The sequence below is a fragment of the Diplotaxodon limnothrissa genome, linkage group LG3 (assembly GCF_057381915.1).
Source record: "Diplotaxodon limnothrissa isolate DT_005_m linkage group LG3, D_limnothrissa_male_GT1.1, whole genome shotgun sequence".
Lineage (NCBI taxonomy): Eukaryota > Metazoa > Chordata > Actinopteri > Cichliformes > Cichlidae > Diplotaxodon > Diplotaxodon limnothrissa.
Window position 1 is genome coordinate 16,626,821 of NC_140598.1, and position 22,326 is coordinate 16,649,146.

Consider the following 22,326-nt stretch of genomic DNA (forward strand, 5'->3'; position numbering starts at 1 on the left):
GTTTCATCAGAATCAGAATCAGAAAGGGTTTTATTGCCAAATGTTGAGCAGGTTTACAACATTAGGAAATTGCTGCGGTGCTTCAGTGCAAACATACTGTCATAAAAATATAAAATAAGAATAAGAATTAAAGTGCTAAGTAGATAGATATATACATGATATATACATGAGTGCAGGTGGTGATCAGTGCCAAACATGGAATGATGCAGTGACACAGCGTAGGGTCATGTGTTAGTGGCGGGGGCAGTCATGTGGTTATTGTTCATGTGTCCAACAGCAGAGGGGAAGAAACTGTTCTTGTGGCGAGAGGTTCTTGTGGCGAGAGGTTCTGGTGCGAATGGACCGGAGCCTCCTGCCTGAGGGGAGCAGGTCAAACAGACTGTGTCCAGGGTGAGAAGGGTCAGCTGAGATCCGGGCTGCACGCCACAGTGTCCTGGAGGTGTACAGGTCCTGCAGAGATGGGAGTCTGCAGCCAATCACCTTCTCAGCAGAGCGCACAACACGCTGCAGTCTCTGTTTGTCCCTGATAGTGGCTCCAGCGTACCACACGGTGATGGAGGAGGTGAGGATGGACTCGATGATTGCAGTGTAGAACTGCATCATCGTCGGTGTTGGCAGGTTGAATTTCTTCAGCTGCCTCAGGAAGTACATCCTCTGCTGGGCTTTCTTAATGACGGAGGTGATGGTGGGCTCCCACTTCAGGTCCTGGGTGATGGTGGTACCCAGGAAGCGGAATGAGTCCACAGAGGTGATGGGGGTGTCAGTCAGGATGATGGGGGGGAGTGGGGCTGTGTGCTTCCTGAAGTCCACAATAATCTCCACTGTCTTCTGGGCATTCAGCACCAGGTTGTTGTGGCTGCACCAGGACACCAGACGTTCAACCTCCCTCCTGTAGGCAGACTCATCCCCGTCCGAGATGAGTCCGATAACGGTGGTGTCATCTGCAAACTTGATTAGCTTGACAGACTGGTGGGTGGAGGTGCAGCAGTTGGTGTACAGGGAGAAGAGCAGAGGAGAAAGAACACAGCCCTGAGGGGAGCCGGTGCTGATGGTCCGGGAGTCCGAGACATTCTTTCCCAGCCTCACGTGCTGCTTCCTGTCCGTCAGGAAGTCAGTGATCCACCGGCAGATGGGATCAGGCACATTCATCTGGGAAAGCTTGCCTCGGAGATGGTCTGGAAGGATGGTGTTGAAGGCAGAGCTGAAGTCCACAAACAGGATCCTGGCGTAGGTTCCTGGGGAGTCCAGATGCTGCAGGATGAAGTGTAGGGCCATGTTGATGGCGTCATCTACAGACCTGTTGGCTCTATATGCAAACTGCAGGGGGTCCAGGAGGGGGGCCGTGAGGGTCCTGAGATGGGAGAGAACTAGGCGCTCAAATGACTTCATGACCACAGATGTCAGAGCCACGGGTCTGTAGTCATTTAGGCCAGTGATCCTAGGTTTCTTGGGGACAGGGATTATGGTGGAGGACTTGAAGCAGGCAGGCACATGACATGCCTGCAGTGAGGAGTTGAAAATGCCAGAAAACACTGGGGCCAGCTCGTTTGCACAGTGTCTGAGGGTGGCAGGAGACACACCGTCTGGGCCGGGAGCTTTCCGAGCATTCAGACTCTTAAACTGCTTCCTCACATCTGCTTCATGAATATGAAGAGTTGTGGTGGGAGGAGGTGGTGTGAAATCCTCTTTTGTGTGGGGTGAGGAGGGGGGTGTTGTAGGTGAACAGTTTGAAGGTGGCTCTATGGAGGGGGGAGAGGTGGGGGAATTAGTGTCCAAAGTGTCTCTATTGTTGGGGCCGTTGGAGGTGTGAAGGCTGCCTGATGGCTCGTCAAAACGGCAGTAGAAGTCGTTTAGGGTGTTGGCCAAGAGCAAGTCATCAGTGGAGTGGGGGGTTTTAGGCTTGTAGTTGGTGATATTCCTAAAACCTTTCCACACAGAGGCCGAGTCATTCTCTGAGATCTGCTGCTGCATCTTCTCAGAGTGCTGATGTTTAGCAACGTCCACTTCTTTAGTGAACCTGTACTTGGCCTCTCTGTAGCAGTCCCTGTCTCCGCTTCTGAACGCCTTACTCTTTTCCAGCCACAGCTTTTTGAGTTTAGGAGTAAAACAGGGTTTGTCATTGTTATAACTCACCCTGGTGCGTGATGGCACGATGCTGTCCTCACAGAAGTGGATATAGGAGGTGACAGTGTCCGTAAACTCGTCCAAGCTGTTAGAAGCAGCCTTCATTGTGTCCCAGTCTGTAGACTCCAAACACGTGCGAAGCTCCTCCACAGCCTCGTTGCTCCACAGTTTTTTAGTCCTCACGACAGGTTTGGAGAGCTTCAGCCTCTGTCTGTACGCGGGGATTAGGTGGATCATGACGTGGTCAGAAAGTCCGAGTGAAGCGCGGGGCACCGCGCGATAGGCCCCGCTGATCGTGCTGTAACAGTGGTCTAATGTCCTCTCCTCTCTGGTCGGGCATTTAATATACTGCTTGTATTTCGGAAGCTCATGGCTCAGATTGGCTTTGTTAAAGTCCCCAAGAGCAATGATGAGAGAGTCCGGGAATGTCCGCTCCATGTGGAGAATCTGCTCTGCGAGTGCGCACTGAGCTGCCTGCGCATCTGCGTCTGGCGGGATGTAAACAGCGGCCAGGATGAATGAAGCAAACTCCCGCGGAGAATAAAACGGTTTGCAGTGAATAAAAAGATATTCCAGAGAGGAAGAGCAGTGCTGAGCAATCACTGTCACATCTGTGCACCAGCCACTATTTATGTAGAAGCAGACACCTCCACCTTTGGACTTACCGGAGAGAGCGGCCTGCCGGTCCGCGCGCAGCAGATGGAAGCCCTCCAGCTTGAGCGCGCAGTCTGGGATGTCCTCACAGAGCCACGACTCCGTAAAACATAAGACACAGGAGGAGGCTAAGTCTCTGTTCATGCTTCTCATCAGGGCCAGTTCGTCTATCTTGTTCCCGAGTGAGCGTACATTAGAAAGGAAGATCCCAGGAAGAGCAGTACGCAGTCCGCGTCTCCTCAAACGCACGAGTGCGCCCGCTCGCTTCCCTCTCTTCCGGCGTCTCACTTTCCTGATCAGAGTCAGCAGTAAATCTGCCGCAGATGTGACAAATATTGGAAGTAAATCCACAGGTGTTGTAGTCCTGTAGTTAAGGAGCTCTTCTCTGGTGTAAGAGTATCCAGAGGAGTGCCCAGACACAGAAGAAATGCACAAAAGCAAAACAAAAGTAACGCACTGAAGCACCAGGGCATCCATACGCGGCGCCATCTTGGTCGTTGAGTATACTCCACTGTGTTACATGGGAAAATACAAAGATCGGTTTCAGAGAGCTTGTTGGAACAAATGTGTCATTGTTAATAGTCTTGTAACGTTTTGCACACAGTCACTACATGAATCTGTGACTGTTTAGTTCAATTTGATTGTTTGCCATTAAATAATGTGGTGGCAGATTTCTTTTCTCATGTATTAATCACATATTTAATCACATCTCATTAGTTATAGTAATATCACTTTCTCACTTTACCATAGTGAGAGCACTCCTGTCACTAGTTTACATGCATGTGGAAAGTTACCACAGTGAGGCCGTTGTAATGGGAGACGTTAAACAGATAGTGGGACTCCTGCTTATCAGGGATGTAAATCTTTAGGTGACGGCCAAGCAGAAAACAAGGTCATAATTCTCTCTGTGAGGGAGGAGGTATAGCCCCCTGTGAGAGGGGGCTATACAGGCAGGTCAGGACAGGCAGGTGGCAGACGCCGAGTAGAAACCTGGACACAAGTTGGCAGATGAAACACAGTTCCAACCAGAAGTGATTGCACGCTTTCGAGGAAGTCTAGTTACCACTGTGGGGGTGACTAACGGACTGGCGTGGAACATCCGTCAGCGCCGGGTTAAGTAGATCTTGGTTGATCTGATTTCCTCGTGTTGGTGTTGTTCCCAGATCATCATACTAAATGTTGTTCCAGGATCAACATTGCAAGTGACCAATCAGAATGTTGTGACGTCATACTTTTGCGACTTCGGGAAAAACCGGCGTAAAACAAAAAACTGTACTTAAGCTGCTTGAAACCGCCTCTGTCCGCCGATCAACGGACCCTGACCCTAACCCTAACCGTAACCCTTTAAGAATTGATATTGTCATTGCAACATTGGAATTTCATAAATGCACGAATGGCTTGGCGCGCAAAGGAATAACGTCACAACAATGTGATTGGTCACTTGCAATGTTGAACCTGGAACAACATTTTCATGATGGTCTGGGAACAACACCAACACGAGGAAATCAGATCATCCGTAGAGGTTCGTGTAGTCACCGTGATGGAGAGCAGGTGTGCCGGTGATGGCCCAGCCCGGGGGTGTGGCTACCCGAGCATCACGCATTCCACAGACACAGGACACAGTCTCTGTCTCACTCTGGCTTCAGACCCTCCTGGATCAAACTCACCTGGAAAGGCTTTCAAACACCTTTGAATAATAAACATCGTGTTTTATAAGATAAATATCATGTTTTCATGTGTCTGTGCAGTTTGAGCTTCAGTGGATGAATCAGTGCTTAATGTTTAATGTGGATACTAATGATCAATAAATGTGCTGATTGGAATCAAATGAATGACTCGGACTGAATCTGTTCCTGCTTTTCTGTCATGTGGATTCGATCCAGACCTCCAGCTTCTGCCCTCCGCCTCACATTAGTCGCCCAGCACAGCAGCTTTCCCATTAAAGCTCACTTTTCCCACCTTTAAAGGAGCCTCAGACACACCTGGAAACTCGGTTAGAAAAAGTGAGATGGGATTAAGAAAAGCTGGGACAAAAGACACGGCACGAGCTTGTCGTCTGTGAACCTTTGACTCATTTTTAATCTTTGCTGTGATGCAGCTTTGAACACAGGAGACTCACATTTGACCTTTAAATGACACCGTGACCTTTCCTCCAGAGCCACCCTCAGTCCACAAACAGCATGTGACTGATTAACTGAACTGATCAATATTCCAGAAGTTTCACAGACTCGATGCTGCAAAAAATAGCTTTTATTTTGACGAGCAGGGTAAAGGTCACTTCCTGTCACTGCTAGCGTGACATTAAGACGCATCAGGAATGTCCTGAACAGTGAAATAAGTTAAAATGAGCTCAGTGAGCAGATGAAGACAACACAAGGCTGGGGTTGGATCAGAGATGTTGACCATGTTCAGGTGTTAATCTGATAAATGTAAGCTCCGCCTCCAACACGACAGAAGGCTCTAAATGAATCCCCTGTGCTGGCCTCCCTGGCTGCCTGTGCCTTTTAGAGTTCATTTTTAAATTCTCATGTTTTTAAAATGTTTCACAGTCTTGCCCCGCTTTACCTCTCTGAGCATGTACATCCCCACACACCCTGTCGGTCTCTCAGGTCAGCTGACCAGCTGCTCCTGGAAGTACCGAGATCCACGAGGAAGCTCAGAGGGGGCGGGGCCTTTTCTATCGCGGCTCCTAAATTATGGAATAGCTTAATAATAATTAATTAAACAAAGTAATAATTTTATGTTTTCTTTTATTTGGCTTTTATTTATATCTTATGTAATTTTAACCAATAACCAATGTTATTCTGCTCCCTCTCAGACCAATATTACCAGTATCATAATCAGCAATATTACCCAACAGATATTAAATTGAATATTTAATATTTGTTTCATCCCCCATCACACGCTGCTACTCCCTTTATTCTATTGCACAACACTTTGTCACTTTCTAGAATCGCCTGCACTGATAGTTAAGTTCTTTATTCTCCAGGATACAGTCATTTATATTTGATACTATGTCTTGCACTATCCTACTACTGTATATTACTGTATACTACTATTCTTACTGTGTATATTATAGATCTTATTCATCTGTCCCTCTGTCTCTCCTGCTGCTTTGAGCGGGATCAATAAAGTCGTTCTTATTCTTCATTTTACTGTATAGTTCCAGTGTACTGCACGTTAGTCAGCTGTGGTTGTTTTAAAGTGTTTTATGAATGCATTTGATGATGATGATGATGATGATGATGAAGCCTACTCAGCAATCCCCTCCCGAGGCACTCACTGTTTTGTTTTTGTCTATATACCGAGCTTCTTACTAACTGCACGCACACACCAATCTCTGCTCCGATTCCACTTTATTTCGTCTACCTCTCCATTTCCTCTGGAGCTTCTTGCTCGCGAGTGAATTGCACACATTGCAGCAACACAGTGCCATCTAGTGGCTGATACACACATGAGTCAACATGTTACATCTCCCTTCTTAAAAAAAAAAAACACAACTCAGGCTTGTAAAATTTCTAAGGCAACTGAAATTACAGGAATAACATCCTGAGCACATCCATTGATAACATAGCATTCGACTCAATACTGGCTATATCACAAACATAATAAACAGATGCATATAATGACATCATTGGAACAACAAACATGTAAACAGCTTTTGTTTTGTTTTTTTTGTTTGTTTGTTTTTTTTAGGGCAGCGATCCGCCTGCACCCTTTACAATATTACAGGTCCAAGACCTGTCTTGGTTTGGTAACACGCCCATATCGAGTCGTGTATCCAGGTGTTGTAATGTCTTTATCAGGGGGCTCCACAGGCGGGGGCTGAGATACCACAGGGCTGTCATCGCTGATGCCTGTTGGTTGAATGAACTCCTCACCTCCTACGCTGTTCCTGCTTCTGCGGAGGTGTCGGCGGTTACGCCGGTAAACTTGTCCTGTATCTGTGGTTATGTTGTAGCTTCTGGACGTGTCAGCACAACTTGTGATCACAGCTGGTTTCCAGGAACTGTCTTTTTGCCGGAACCGGACCGGTGTGCCAGGATATAGTTGAGGCAGAGGTCGGGCGGCTCTGTTGAAATAAGTCTGCTGGCGCTGCTGGCAGACTTCTCTCCTTTCACGCACTGTTTGCTGGCAAACTACTTGGGGTTCCAGCTGTTTTGGTGTTGCAGGGAGGATGGAGCGAAGTCTCCGGCTCATGAGTAGTTGTGCAGGCGACTTTAAGTTGTCCACGGGGGTGTTCCGGTATTCTAATAGGCTCAAGTAGGGATCCTTATGTTCCGCTTTGGCCTTGTCCAGAAGTTTCTTTGCTGTCTGGACTGTTTTCTCGGCTAGCCCGTTGCTCTGTGGGTAATGGGGACTAGTAGTGGTGTGGGTGAAACTCCATGACTTTGCGAACTGTTGAAACTTACTGGAAGCATAGCACGGACCGTTATCACTAATCACCGACTCTGGAATACCATGCCTAGCCATGGCTGACTTTAGTTTGTGGATCACTGCTTCTGCAGTGCAGCTGTGCAGTCTTTCCAACTCGAAGAATCTACTGTAGTAATCTACGATGATGATGTAGTCTTCCGAGTTCCAAGTGAACAGATCGGTGGCTATGACCTGCCACGGTCGTTCTGGTATTGCATGTGACAACAGGGGTTCCTTGGGGTTAGCAGCTTGTCTCTCCTGGCATGTGCTGCAGGCTCCGACTGCTTCCTCAATCTGCTTTCCCATGCCTGGCCAAAACAGAAGGTCTCTGGCTCTGTTTTTGCTCTTTTCTATACCCATATGGCTGGAATGAATCCGCTCTATCATGTCCTTTCTGAGCCTTTTTGGGATGATCATTTTCTCTCCTTTAAACATGATCCCGTCTATCAGTGAGATCTCATCCCTGTGGTTCCAAAACTCCTGAATGTCAGGCGGACATTGAGACCGTTTATCAGGCCATCCACTCAATGTGGTCCGTCTCAGGCTGTTGAGCTGAGGATCTTGGGCTGTTTCGTTTCTTATCTCTGAGAGTCTCTGATCACTGACAGGCATGTTGCTGAGGACTGAGTGGATCTGCGCATCCATCCCGTCACATAGTGATTTATCGTGGAACTGTATGGATTTCCGGGAGAGTGTGTCGACTACCAGGATGTCTTTCCCTGGCTTGTGGATGATGCTGATGTCGTACTTTTGCAGCTGTATTATCATCCTCTGTAGCCGTGGTGGTGCTGATGCTAGTGTTTTTTTGAGTATGGACTCAAGTGGCTTGTGGTCCGACTCAATGGTCACATGTCGACCGTACATGTACTCGTGGAACCGCTTGCAACCAAAGAGAACAGCATACAGCTCTTTTTCTATTTGGGCATAGTTCTGCTCAGTGCTGTTAAGTGACTTGGATGCGTAGGCAACTGGCTTGCCGTCCTGCAGCATCACAGCACCGAGGCCACTTTTGGATGCATCGACCTGGAGTCGTAGCGCTTTCTTGGGGTCGAAGAAGGAGAGAACTGGGCCTGGTTCTTTAGTGATCAGCTCCTTCATTCGTTGAAAGGCTCTGTCATGGTTCTTGTCCCATACAAACTCACTGTCCTGCTTTAACAGCTGGCGGAGCGGAGCATTTATCTCTGACAGGTGTGGGGCAAATCTTGCTAGATAATTAACCATCCCCAGCACTGTTTCCAATTCCGCCCTGTTCTGTGGGGGCGCCATGTCTTGGACTGCTTTTACTTTTTGTGGATCTGGTTTCAGCCCTTCGTGTGACAATGTGTGACCGAAGTAACTGACCTCTTTGACGCAGATGGTGCACTTGTCAGGGTTCAGTTTTACACCTCTCTCTCTGCTGCGCTGCAGCATGGCCCTCAGGTTGTCGTCATGCTCCTGTTTGGTTTCTCCGAAGACCAGTACGTCGTCCACAATGGCTGCCACGCCCCTCAGGCCCTCGTAGGTCTCGTCCACGCGTCGCTGGAACTCATCCTGGGCTGAGATTATGCCGAATGGCAGCCTGAGGAAGCGGTACCTGCCAAACACAGTATTAAATGTGGTTAACAGAGATGATTCGTGGCTTAGCTTAATGGCCCAGTAGCCTGATCTGGCGTCCAAAACACTGAAATACTTGGCCCCAGCAAGTTTTGTGGTGACATCCTCCAAGGTGGGTAGAGGGTAATGGGGTCTTTGTATAGCCTTGTTGAGGGGTCTGGGGTCCAGACATACTCTGAGTCTGCCTGTCTTGGGTTTTTCCACGACAACAAGTGCATTCACCCAGTCCGTAGGATCTGTGACCTTGCATATGATTTGGTTCCTTTCCATGTTGTCAAGCTCGTCTTTGAGTCGGGCTCGCAGAGCAATGGGAATCCGACGAGGTGGGCTGACTGTGGGTGCAACGTCTGGATTTACATGGAAACTGCATTCACCAGGAAATTCTCCTATCCCTTTGAATACGTCTGCATATTCGTCTAGTATTGCCTGTGAACTGTTGGTTGTCTTGCCTCTTTCCGCCGTCACTGCCATCACGATCCTTACCAGGTTAAGGTCACGGCAAGCTTTCATTGCTAATACAGGTGGGGCGCTTGTGTTAACAACATGGAATTCCAACGTGCAGGTCTTGTCTTTGTGTTTGCATTTTAACTGGCATTTTCCTTCCACGCTGAGTGAGTGTCCCCCATAATCTGTGAGCTTGTGTGTGACAGGCTTCAGTGTCACGTGTGGGAAGAGTGTCTGGAACATGTTGGCTGGAATTGTGTTTGCTTGCGCCCCAGTGTCAACTTTAAACCTCACTGTCTGTGGGGGGTAACCAAGCTGCATGTCTGCATATGCTTGCTCATCATTTCTTCCTTCATTTTCTATGGTGATGCTATCAATGTAGAAACAGTCTTGGTCCTCATCTGTGTCCATAGTTGACATTTCTATGTTCTCTCTCACAGTGTGTACTGATTTGAGGTGGGCTTTTGTCTGCGAAGGGAGTCTTGACCTGCATGCTCTCGCAAAATGGTTCATTTTCTTGCATTTTGCACATTGCTTCCCTTTTGCTGGGCAGGTGTCTTTATTACTGTGTTGTCCGGCACAATAGCTGCACGTTTTTAGTGTTGCATTAGCGTGTTCTTTTGGTCTCACGCTTCTTGTTTGATATTCTTGTCTGTGCGATTTCCTGCCGATGGCGTGCACAGTTTCTTGGCCCCTGGAGTGACCCATAGTTTTTAGCTGTTGCTTTGCTAGCTCGTGTGATCGTGCTATATCTATAGCTTTCTCTAGCGTGAGCTCTGCGCCTTGGCTGAGTAGCTTTTCTCGGACGTGTGGCGAGTTAGTGGCAAATACAATGCGATCCCTGACCATTTCATCTGTATTTGGGTACCCACAGTCTTTAGCAAGCAGTTTCAGCTCTGTAATAAACTGTTCAAATGTCTCATTTTCACCCTGCATCTTTTCATGGAACTTATATCGGGCGTAGATTGGGTTAGCTTTCGGTATGATGTAATCAGTGTACTTATCGTAGTACGTCTGAAGCTTTCGGGAGTCGTCTGCGGTGAGCGTCCACGTGTTGTAGACGTCCCGTCCTTTCTCACCGACCCATAGAAGAAGGTAGCTGCATTTATCTGCCTCCTCCTTCCCCCGAAGAGGACCAGCGAACATTAGCTCGGCGTGCTGCTTGAAACGCCGCCATGCCTCGGGCAGGTTGCTGGAGTCCCAATCCATACGCGGTGTGGGAACGCCGTAAGCCTCCATGTCTGCGCTGTCCGACGGCGAGGGATTGCGTAGAATCCCACTTCTGACACCATGTTTTGTTTTTGTCTATATACCGAGCTTCTTACTAACTGCACGCACACACCAATCTCTGCTCCGATTCCACTTTATTTCGTCTACCTCTCCATTTCCTCTGGAGCTTCTTGCTCGCGAGTGAATTGCACACATTGCAGCAACACAGTGCCATCTAGTGGCTGATACACACATGAGTCAACATGTTACACTCACCACCTGATGTAACAACCCTGGTTATTGTGGTATGGCACCAGTAGGGGGTGCTGTCCTACTATTGTGGTAGTTGGGGAGACTGTTCTGTTTAACTGCCTGGTCTCCGAGTTGTCCGGCTAACATCCACACCACATGCCCGCGGGACCTGCTAGCCACTCCTTCCTTGCCAGACTGCCGTTACACTGCCTGCAGAGTAAGCCACATCAGATGAGACTGCTTTGTTTGTCCACATCCTCGGTTTCTCAGCTAATCAACCATCTCTGTCTGTTCCAGAGATCCACGCTCGAGTTTCCCACACCTCGATTAGTCCCCTGTGAATAGTTAGTAGCTGTGACATTCTGTGCACATCTCCCCACATAAACTCTCCTCATCTGTATTTTGTGAATAAAGTCTGTGTACACGTTAAAAACTGCATTTCATAGGTCCACGTGCACGTGCTGGCCTCTGGGCCCGCCTTGACAGGCGAGCTGCAGAGAGGCATGTAGGACTGCAACTCTTCTTCACCGTCCCAACTCTGGATAGTCACGCTTTGACAGGTTACTGAATTTACGTAGCGAGTGGTCAGTAAACATCTTACCTCTGCTGGATCAGGTGGACCCTACGCAGTTGGCATCTAAGCCACAAAGGGGGTGAAATGAAAGAAGATGCAGCGCTGCTTTCAGTTGATACCGTTGCACATCAGTTACGACAAACAGATGCTCAGGTAAGAGTTGTATTTGTTGGTTTGACTTCAGCTTTGAGGACAATGAGGACACAGGTTTTATTGCAGCACTTAATTAAGACGAGGCTAACTCCAGGGCTGATTCACTGGGTCAGATTTATTACTGATCGTCCACAGAAAGTTTGTATGAATCATGTTTTATCTAAAGAAATCATTGTTAGCACTGGAGCGTGTGTCAAGGGTGTGTCTGATTAACATCTGACACAGAGCGAATCAGCTACGAGCTAAGCTAAGCTGGCCAATCCCCAAATACACAGAGAGTGTGGTTTGGCTGAAGCGAGTGGAGATCACACAAGGGAACAAGAAGTGATGAGTTTTCAATTAAAGTTGCTACACAGATCAGCAAAAACACCACTGTTCGTGGGAACAGGAAGTGATACTCAACACCAAGTGACAACGCCATTCACTTTTTCTATGTGCAAAAAATATATAAAGTAATAAACAGCAGTATCTCCCATGTGCTCTGGTGAAATGCTGATGTCAGTGTGGTGTCATGACTCACCTGATACAGCCTGTCTCTAATCAGTGCAAATGTCAGCTCTACGTCATTTGGTCGAACGCTGATCGTAGGGTGTCATCACAAGAGTCCTCTAGTGGGAAATCCACAGCTTGTTGCAGACTGGTGCTCATCTTTACCTCTGAGAAACCTGGCCTCTCTCTGATTGGCTATAAATGTTCCTCTAGCTGTTTCTGTTCAGTACCACTGACTTTTACAGCCTTTTATCAGCAATGCTGCTTCCATCAAGTTCAAAATGAGCTCACAGTTTAAATATTTGACATATTTTCTGTTCTACTGTGAATAAAATGTGGCTTTGATGATTTATAAATCACTGTATTCTGTTTGTATTCACATTTTTACAAAGCCTCCTAGTGTCCCAGTCTGTGGGGGGGCAGACGGTGTGGAGGACCCAGGTGTGGACACAGGCGGGAGGCGGAGCTAATTCTAACCAAAGGCGAGCGTTTGTTTTGAGCTGATAAATCAAAACTATTGCACTGTGACTAGACTGCTATGGACTGACTATGAAACTATAGATTAACTATGATTTCTATGATGGGGAACGATACACACTCGACGTGATGAGGAACGAATGGAAACACTCAGAATAAATACACAGGAGGTGAGGAGGGGACACAGCTGACACAAATTAACATGATCACACCACAGGAGAAAGTAGAAACAAAACAATGAGCTCTTCAAAATAAAACAGGAAACATGGAGACTTAAACCAGACGTGAAACACATGACAAGAAACCAAACAGAAAAACAAGGAGACAGATGACAAAAACGACTTGACCTCAACTAAAACCTAAATAAGAATAACCCTCAATCACAAACCTAACACGAGAAGCTCAGCAATCCAAAATAAAATTCAAAAGGCCCAGCCTGTGACACCTAGAAACACCTGCTTTGTTTCTGGTAACAGATCGTTGTTTACAATTAGCCCTGTTGCAGAAGCCAGGGTAAAGCTGGTCCTCACCTAGCAGGTTTCTCCCAGTCGAGGTGCCAAACTCTTTGTTGCTCTCACTGACGCCTGCAGCCGTCCTGCACCTGTCAGGACTCGTCCTGAACTATTTTCAGCTCTAAACGAGCAGCTTTTATCCCACAGTTTCACTCACACTGCATCTCTCACGCACACACATGAATGCTGTAAAAACAACCTGTTCAGCACACTGAGAGTCACCTCACACATTTTTAATTCCCCCTTTATCCACAGAGGCTCAGCAGGAAACGTTACAAAAAGGGAAGTAAAGCCTAAAAGCTCTCAGAGCAAAAGAACTTTAAGAACTTTAAGTGCTTTAAGTACTTTAAGTGCAATGGAGCCTCATCAGGGATCAGTCTTAACACACATAATGTCAGCTGTGACCAGGATCTGTATTTACTGCAAGCTGTTTGTTGTCACACCTTCTCTCCAGCTCCACGTGATGAGCTGCAGAGTCAGAGATCCAGATGTTGTCCACAGAGAGAGGACACGTTTCAGTGAGCTGTGCAACCGCTCATATCTTCAGTCGTTGTGTTTTTGTGGTTCAGAACTGCTCAGTCACACACAGAGAAACGAGCTTCCTCCATTCTTCATGAACACCAGCGAATGCTCCAGGAGCAAAAATATTCAGTTCATCCATCCACTTCTGCTTATCCGGGGCCGGGTCGCGGGGGCAGCAGCCCAAGCAGAGAGGCCCAGACCTCCCTCTCCCCAGCCACCTCCTCCAGCTTATCTGGGGGAACACCAAGGCGTTCCCAGGCCAGCCGAGAGATATAATCTCTCCAGCGTGTCCTGGGTCTTCCCCGGGGCCTCGTCCCGGTGGGACATGCCCAGAACACCTCACCCAGGAGGCGCCCAGGAGGCATCCTTGTCAGATGCCCGAACCACCTCAGCTGGCTCCTTCCAATGTGGAGGAACAGCGGCTCTACTCTGAGCCCCTGCTGGACGCCCGAACTCCTCACTTCTATCTCTAAGGTAGAGCATCTGCATCACTCCAGCTGCAGCACCAATCTGTCTGTCAGTCTCCCGTCACTCGTGAACAAGACGGATACTTAAACACCCGCGCTTGGGACAGGAACTCGTCCCCGGCCCGGACTGGGCACTCCACTCTTTTCCAGCTGAGGACCATGGCCTCAGATTTGGAGCTGCTGATTCTCATTCCCAGCGCTTCACACTCGGCTGCAAACCGTTCACGTGTGAAGCCACCAGAAACACATCATATGTGATAATGTAAACAGAATTGGTCCTGCCACTGAACCCTGCAGAGCTCCATAAGTAACCTCAGCGTGTGAAGAGGACTCTCCTTTCACATGATAGATGTTAGATAGATATGATTGCACTGAAGGCTCCACTGGGGTCTAGCCGGACAAACACACACAGTGTGATGAAACAAAGAGCACGTCTGCAAACAGACACCATGGAAACTGTGTGTAAATATTTATCACATCCAGATGTTTGCACTGACACAGTGAGCAGATCCAAACCATCTGCTGCTGTAAGGTACACTCATCAGGAAACCAGACCTCGGGTCCACTCAGAGCCTGTGTCTGTGACCTTTAGCGCGTCTGTAGAGTTCACAGTGATTCTGACTCCTCGCTGCTTTACAAGACGCAGCTTTTATCTGACTAATGATGACAGATCCATCAACACAAAACTTTCTCTTTACTGCAGTGGGCTAAATGTCCACTGAAAGGGCAAAGTCACTCGCTGATACTTTTTTTTTTTTTTTGACATTGTAATTTTTATTGATAGTTTTGTCACAGTTTAAACATAGACATGTATTGCATTACGCTGATACTTTTAACTCTGTGAAAGAGCGCTGGCTCATTCAGGGTAAGGTGTGGCGTGGTGTGGCTCAGCTGCAGGGCAGGGGTGGAGCAGTGGGTAGGGTGTGATGTCAGGGAGGCGGACTCGCACGCGTGGCCCCATTATCTATTCATGTTTCGCCTGATAAAGATGTTGCTGCGACCTGAGGAGAGGGTGTGGTGTGTGTGCTACAGAAGCAGGGCAGGTGGAAAGCCAGCCAATGAAAAACGTGCTGTTGTCGGCTCATTCACCGCCACAAAGCACTTTTAGCAACTTTAAGAGTCTAAATACATCTTTAAGCACTTTTTGAAACAGTTAGTTAACACAAACTAGCCATCCATCAGTAATGGTGATAGGCTCACTCATACTTCACAGGAAGTGACCTCATCTTGGCGCTCTACCGTTTGTGGCATCCTGCAGAAGTCTTGGACCAACATGTTTGTTTTGATATAAAAGGAGTCTAAGAATTTCTGTGTGATCTCAGTCTGAACAGGTGAAACTAGTTATTCCTGACAGGTTTGCACCTTTACCTGAGTGTGTAACAAAACACTCTCTTCAGTCAGCATCACCTTTAGTCCCCACTGCTAGGAGCACCTGGACAGCTGGACACAGGTAGAGTTGGCCCATGTTGTCTCCTTCCTGTCATTAAAGGTCTCTCAGAGACAACAATTTACACCTTTAATGACAATAAAGCTTCAGTTAAACAGTCACACTGCATCTGTTAGTGCCGGAGTCTCTGCCAACAGTCCTTCCAAGGAACTCTTTGCCCCTCCCACTTTGCTGATGTAATGTGATGACTCAGGAGTGTTCCTCATCTTAAAGTGGAGCGCAAAAGCATAAAAGAGGTCATAGCGTGCAGGGTCACTCATTCGATCACTTCACACCGTGACAGCAAGGAGACGACAACATGGACGGTCTGCAGGTGAGTGCTGGGCAGGTGACGATGGCAGGAAGCCTGAATAAGTCTGAGAGCAGAAGAAAGCGCACACAAGGACAAGCATGTACAGCTTTAAGAGAGGAGTGCCAGCTCACTGAAGATACATGAAGTCAGAGGAGGAGGAAGGTGAAGGGTTAAAGGAGTCCTGAGATGAAGACTTTTCTCTGATTTTACGACTGACTGCAGATTTAAACACGTTTAATGCAGTTCAGACTTCTTCACTCTCTGGAAGTCCATGACAGGAGGTGCCTGGTCTGTGGTTTTTGCTCTGCGCTGGTCTGATATGGTCTGTGAGTATTTGTGACTCCTCAGATCAGATCAGCTTGTTCTGGCTCGTTTTTTGCTGATACGTGCAGAGGGGTGGAGCCTCATTCTCAGGAATCCACATTTGTTGAACTTTGTTTCTGTCTCCTAGCAACAGGGTTTGAACTGATTGTTTACAGATTAAGATTAGGTGAACATGTGTCTAAAGTTGGATCGCTGAATCTGGTTTCTATCCAGGTGTGTTTGTTACCTTACAGGACAGAGCAGATTGGGCTAATAGAAAGGACTTTAGCTTCAGGTATACTCAGGGTATAGCTTCAGTATAGCTCAGGCAGGTGCGCTATAGTTATGCCCTTCTTACCTGACACTTTGTTGTCCAACTGTCTATGTGTCTTATCCCAGGTGAGCATTGCATGTCTGCTGGTGAAGATGACCTTTGTACAAGGGGTTGCAGGGAGCTGTCCCACCTGTGCACCAGGTAAGGAGTCCTAATGTGTGTTCTCCTGCAGCTGAAGCTTTGACTCAAACAGATCTACCTGTGCACACCTGCGCATGTCTCTTAGCTCATGTGTGTGTCTCTCAGGTTTCTTCCTAGTGAAGAACTGCTCCAAGACTGTAGGGATCGGGTGCAAAGACTGTACTGATTGCTCGGGTAAGAACACTTTCAGTAAAAGGGCTGGACTTACCTATTTGCAATCAGTCACTGCTTGATTTGTCCTCCTATGTGTCCTCCAGCTTTACATCGGGACACTCTATCTGAGTGCACGCAGTGGACTGATGCTGTGTGCGGGAACCAAACTGTGACCACGGTGACAGTCACCACGGTGACCACTGCTGGACCTCCTGGTAGGCTCACCTGTTCATCCTTCTTCTTCACACGGCTTGAGAGGAACCTGAAGTTCTTATCACTGTCCTTTTTCTCGTCCACAGTCTTCCCTGGTGAAATGTGGATCATCCTAAGTGTGATGTAAGGATAACTCTCCTGTAATTATTAAGTGGCCTCTAATCACTTTTTAATCAATCAGTCAACACTCTGTGATGAGCTGTTCATCTGTTATTGATTCCTTTCTTCATCTGATCCTTTTAACCTACTAGTGCTCAGTGTTTTCTCTTCCTGTTTGTGTTTTTGTATTAAACGGATGAAGGCTTCTGATTGGATGTTTAGCTGGACTTAGTTTTATCTGCATTACAATTGGTTCTTTTTTGAAGGGGTGGAGCTAACTGTGTTTCTATATCTGCAGATCAGTGTCTGTGTTCCTGGTTCTGGTGCTCGCTCTGGTTCTCTCAATGCTATCCCAGCGGTACAAGCAAAAGAAAGGTAACAATCTCCACAATCTCCACCCCCTCAAACATCCACCTGCCCCTCAGGTAACAGGCCCTCTGACCATGTGACTCACCTGCTTGTTTCTTCTGCAGCTTTGTACCTGCCCTGAATGAAAGCAAGTCATTCTGAATGCCTCTCAGCACCAACGTCTTAGGGACAAGCCACTGTCCATGATGGCCAAAGCAGCAGATCCAGCTCTCAGAAACCAGAAACGTGGAGTCCAGGTCCAGGGCAGGTTTAGAGTCCAGGTCCTGGGTGGATTAAAGACCAGGTCCAGGCCGGGCTCATGAGTCCAGGTCCAGGTCGAGCTCATCATTCCAGGTCCTGAGTGGATCAGAGTCCAGGTCCTGGGTGGGATTAAAGTCCAGGTCCTGTCCGGGGTCAGAGTCCACCTGTAGACTGGTTTGATCCACCCATTATACTTCACATCCAGGCCACCCTATAAGAATACAAATGTAGACCAGGTGTAGACTAGGTGTAGTTCAGGTGTGAAGTAAGGTTAGATTCCAGGTGTAAGACAGGTGTAGACTAGTTGTAGCCAGATGTGGCGTAACTGTAGACTAGACGTAGTCCAAGTCCTAGGAAGAATTTAATTTCAGGTGAAGTCTGGGTCCACTTCATTAACACGTAGCCCAGGTGTAGCTCAGATGTAGCTGACACATAGACCAGGTGTAGCTCAGATGTAGCTCACACATAGACCAGGTGCAGCTCAGGTGTAGAGAAAGTGCAGCTCGGATGTAGCTCACACATAGACCAGGTGTAGCTCAGGTGTAGAGAAAGTGCAGCTCGGGTGTAGCTCACACATAGACCAGGTGTAGCTTGGGTCTATAAAATAAGTCTGTAATTTGTCACAGCTCACCCAGAACCCCCCCACCCCCCCACCCCCACCCCCCACCCCAGCATCCTCCCGATCAGCTGTTTCATTTCCTATATGTCCCATAATGCAACTTTACCTCTGCAGAGGCGTCAAACTGAGAGTAACGTGTGTAAAATCAGTGGAATGACCTTTAACCCTTTCACTGTGAGTGTGAGATGTCTGGATGAGCTATTTCAGTCAGTAGTGATGCTTATTTATTGATTCTGGATCAATAAATCTGATCACCTCTGTAAACTGAGCGTGTTGTAAACCTAAATCTCTTTTAAATGTTGAAGTCATTATGTACTTGTGTGCTCCTGTTTATTCAGAAATCTGTGACAGTTTTATACTTTAAACTTTCTTTGGTACTTCAGGTGTGTATTAGATAATCTGCTGTATGAACAGAGTGTGTGTTTGTATCACATAATAAACTCTAAACTAAAAACATAATGACTCTCGCCATGGATTCATCTGTTTTATTGTAAGCTAGGAGGTTGTAATGTCAGGCTCACAGAAGAAGATTTACTGTTTCCAGGATTAATTTACTCCCACAGATGTAATATTATCTACAGCTACTCTTAGTACCATTGATGTTAAGTTAGACTCTTTTTCTCCAATTGATCTTTCTGAGTTAACTTCAATAATTACTTCCTCCAAACCATCAACGTGTCTTTTAGACCCCATTCCTACAAAACTGCTCAAAGAAGTCCTGCCATTAATTAATTCTTCGATCTTAAATATGATCAACCTATCTCTAATAATCAGCTATGTACCACAGGCCTTCAAGCTAGCTGTAGTTAAACCTTTACTCAAAAAGCATCTCTAGACCCAGCAGTCTTAGCTAATTATAGGCCAATCTCCAACCTTCCTTTCATATCAAACATCCTTGAAAGAGTAGTTGTCAAACAGCTAACAGATCATCTGCAGAGGTTTATTTGAAGAGTTTCAGTCAGGTTTCAGAGCTCATCACAGCACAGAAACAGCTTTAGTGAAGGTTACAAATGATCTTCTTATGGCCTCTGACAGTGGACTCATCTCTGTGCTTGTCCTGCTAGACCTCAGTGCAGCGTTCGATACTGTCGACCATAATATCCTATTAGAGCGATTAGAACATGCTGTAGGTATTACAGGTACTGCACTGCAGTGGTTTGTATCATATCTATCTAATAGACTCCAGTTTGTGCATGTAAATGGAGAGTCCTCTTCACACACTGAGGTTAATTATGGAGTTCCACAGGGTTCAGTGCTAGGACCAATTCTGTTTACATTATACATGCTTCCCTTAGGCAGCATCATTAGAAGACATAGCATACATTTTCACTGCTATGCTGATGACACCCAGCTCTATCTGTCCATGAAGCCAGATAACACACACCAATTAGTTAAACTGCAGGAATGTCTTAAAGACATAAAGACCTGGATGGCTGCTAACTTTCTGCTTCTTAATTCTCAGCAACCATCTTTTATGAACTCTCTTAACAAGGTCAAGCAGAAAAATCAAGATGATTGAAGGTTTTTTATGATGAGGTGATAGCTTATCAGTTATCATCTCCTCGATTGATCATCTTAAAACTAATAAATCTCCTGGAACTGATGGTTAGCAACCTTTCTCTGAAGAGCTAGCTCCATTACTGCTAGACGTTATATTAGAGAGGATTGGAAAAGGCTCTTTATCTCCTGCACTAACAGAAGACATAATCCCCACACCTAATGTGGTTATTGATAACTGGAGACCTAATTGAATGCAGACGACAACATTTTTGCCTCAACACTGGCTTTTCTGGAGCCGATCATTGATGAAACCCAATCTGGTTTCATGAAAAACTCACTGTAATCAACATTTCTATGCCCTGGTGATAACCTAATCCTTTGCCTGGACTTTTAGAAGGTCTTTGATATGTTAGAACTTTATATTTCAAAGCATTGAAAATGTTGGCTCTGGTGACTTCTTCTGTCAAGCTGTTAAAACATTGCATTTTACAGGCTCCATAAGATTAAGACGGTGAACATCCCCATGATTCAAGCTGAGTCGGGGGAGGAGATCAAGACTTCCACTGCTTTAATAAAGACAATGGATTTAAAACAACATCCACTCCATCCATTCTCTTATCTTCATCAGGGTTGGAGGGGGGCTATCCCAGGTGTGATAGGGCGAGAGGTGAGGTAGACCATGGACAGCTCACCAGCCTATCACAGGACAAACAGTGAGACAGACAACCATCTGCACTCACGGCAATGTTCCCTCTAAGCTGCGCACTGCCGGCACGGTCTCTGCACACAGAAAATCTGCGTCGCGCACAAAAAAAAAAATCTAACCTGAATTGAAATTAAAGTAAATACCTTAACAATTCAGTTTTGCAGTGTTAGTCAGTCAGTGACTGGCTGCTCCCGTATGGGATCAGAACGATGCCACCTTATCCCACAGTCCAGACATGGCATTTAGTCGTTTAGGAAGGGGGGAAGTTTTAGGAGTGACGGCGTGTTTTGAGATGTGAGAGACTTGAGACGTTTAGCGCAAATCTTGTGTAGTTAGTGTGTAGTTAGAGTGTAGTTAGTGTGTAGTTAGTGTGTAGTGTAGTCAGTAGTTTTGTTGTGTGTGTCAGAACAATGAGGTGACTGCTGAGTGTTACAGGTGTTACAGCAGTGACACATCTGCTGCTGTCAGGCCTGCAGGTATCAGGCTGTTGTTCTCCTTCATCTCATAGTGGACACAAATTATTTTTGGAGCGGCACAAATAATTTGTGTGGCATCAGATTTGATGCAGAACAGCTGATTGTTCTGTAAATAGTTTGAAATGTTTATTTAAAAAACACCTTGGCTGCATTTTTAGGTAAACAGCTGCAAAACACTTTGTTGTTTGCAAAACTCAGTTACTTTTTTGAAGAAGTAACTATATAATTAACTGCCCAACATTGGTCATTATTTACTGTATGTTGCAGACAGAGTTACAGACTCTCTCCCAGACCACAGACTCAGAATACAAGTCAGAGCTTTATTAAGAAAATATATATATATTTTTTTACTTCCAATAGTGTTAACATGCTACAGGTCATGGACAAGATTTTATTTTTCGTTGTAAGTGGGCTAAAGCACTTAATTAAAAGTAGTGTAACGTGAATGCTGTAATTTGATTACTTTAATAAACATGTAACTTGGATGGATTGGATGCTGGCGTGACCACAGTGCACACGTCTGCTGTTGCTCACAGTGGTCCAAGGGCCGCTCAGGGAGTTTGTGTGTTCGCGCAGACACGTGAAACATTACAGGGAACACTGCTCACGGGTAATATAAACCAACTAACCAAGCCCACTAACTGTGGGAGAAAACCAGAGTAGCCACTGCAAACGCAGCCGGACTGTGGGTCTGAACCAGGACCTTCTTGCTGTGGGGCAGCAGTGCTAACCACAGCACCACCGAGCTGTCGACCCAGACTTTAAGAAACTAGGAAAAGTATGATTACAGCTCGGTACTGCTTCTTCTTTGTGTTGACAGGTTGAACACAGCAACCACCAGCAGCATGCACGTGGTGTGTGCGGGTGTCTGCCTCTCACAGTGATTCTCCTCGCGTGTGATCTTGTAACATCGGGAGTCCAAACACTAAGACACTAACTGATACGATCACCATAGAAACGTGAAATCACTTAGTTCACGTTCCATGTTAGACTGTTGTAAGCGTCACACCCTCCAGTTTCAGTTTACTGAGCGAATTGATAAACATCTGTAACCACCAACAACTCTCAGTAAAGACTAATAACGAAACGAAGCAGCAGCAGGAGGCGTTGTTGCGGCAACCAAACAAATAGCGTTACCGTGGTAACAGCAACGTCACTCGGAGAGTTTCTGCTGACGTGCGCGTCATCAGCCCTGTGCGCAGAGGTGAGAGGTCACGTGTCTGACTCACCCGGATGAACCTCATTGATCACCGATGTCAGAGACTTATTATTAGGACTTAAAGTATTCACTAATAAGAACATGACGATAGGTAACACCGCAATAAAGGACAAACAATTTAATAATAAGTTCATCTCTAATACCTCTAATACTACAATGTACCTGCCTTCACAGCTAAGGATGTTCTTTACTTTATGGACAATCTGGATTCTGACATCTCAGATGTTGTCATTTTGTAATAGTGCTACGTAAGTTTTTATTCATTTATGTAAGTGGAAGAATGCGTCTCCTATGTTTACCGTCTTCTTGAATTACTTTTGTCAATATTT

General features: G+C 46.5%; 1 protein-coding gene across 1 annotated transcript; it reads left to right on the forward strand.

Annotated features, from left to right (window-relative positions):
* The first annotated feature begins 15,587 nt into the window (after positions 1 to 15,587).
* LOC146634695 (uncharacterized) lies at positions 15,588 to 17,539 on the forward strand. Its single transcript, XM_085349940.1, has 7 exons — positions 15,588 to 15,646; positions 16,328 to 16,403; positions 16,509 to 16,577; positions 16,661 to 16,771; positions 16,856 to 16,892; positions 17,167 to 17,293; positions 17,390 to 17,539. Exons 1-7 carry the CDS (start codon positions 15,632 to 15,634, stop codon positions 17,537 to 17,539), a joined length of 585 nt encoding a protein of 194 aa, XP_085206066.1. The 5' UTR covers positions 15,588 to 15,631.
* Positions 17,540 to 22,326: the final 4,787 nt, after the last annotated feature.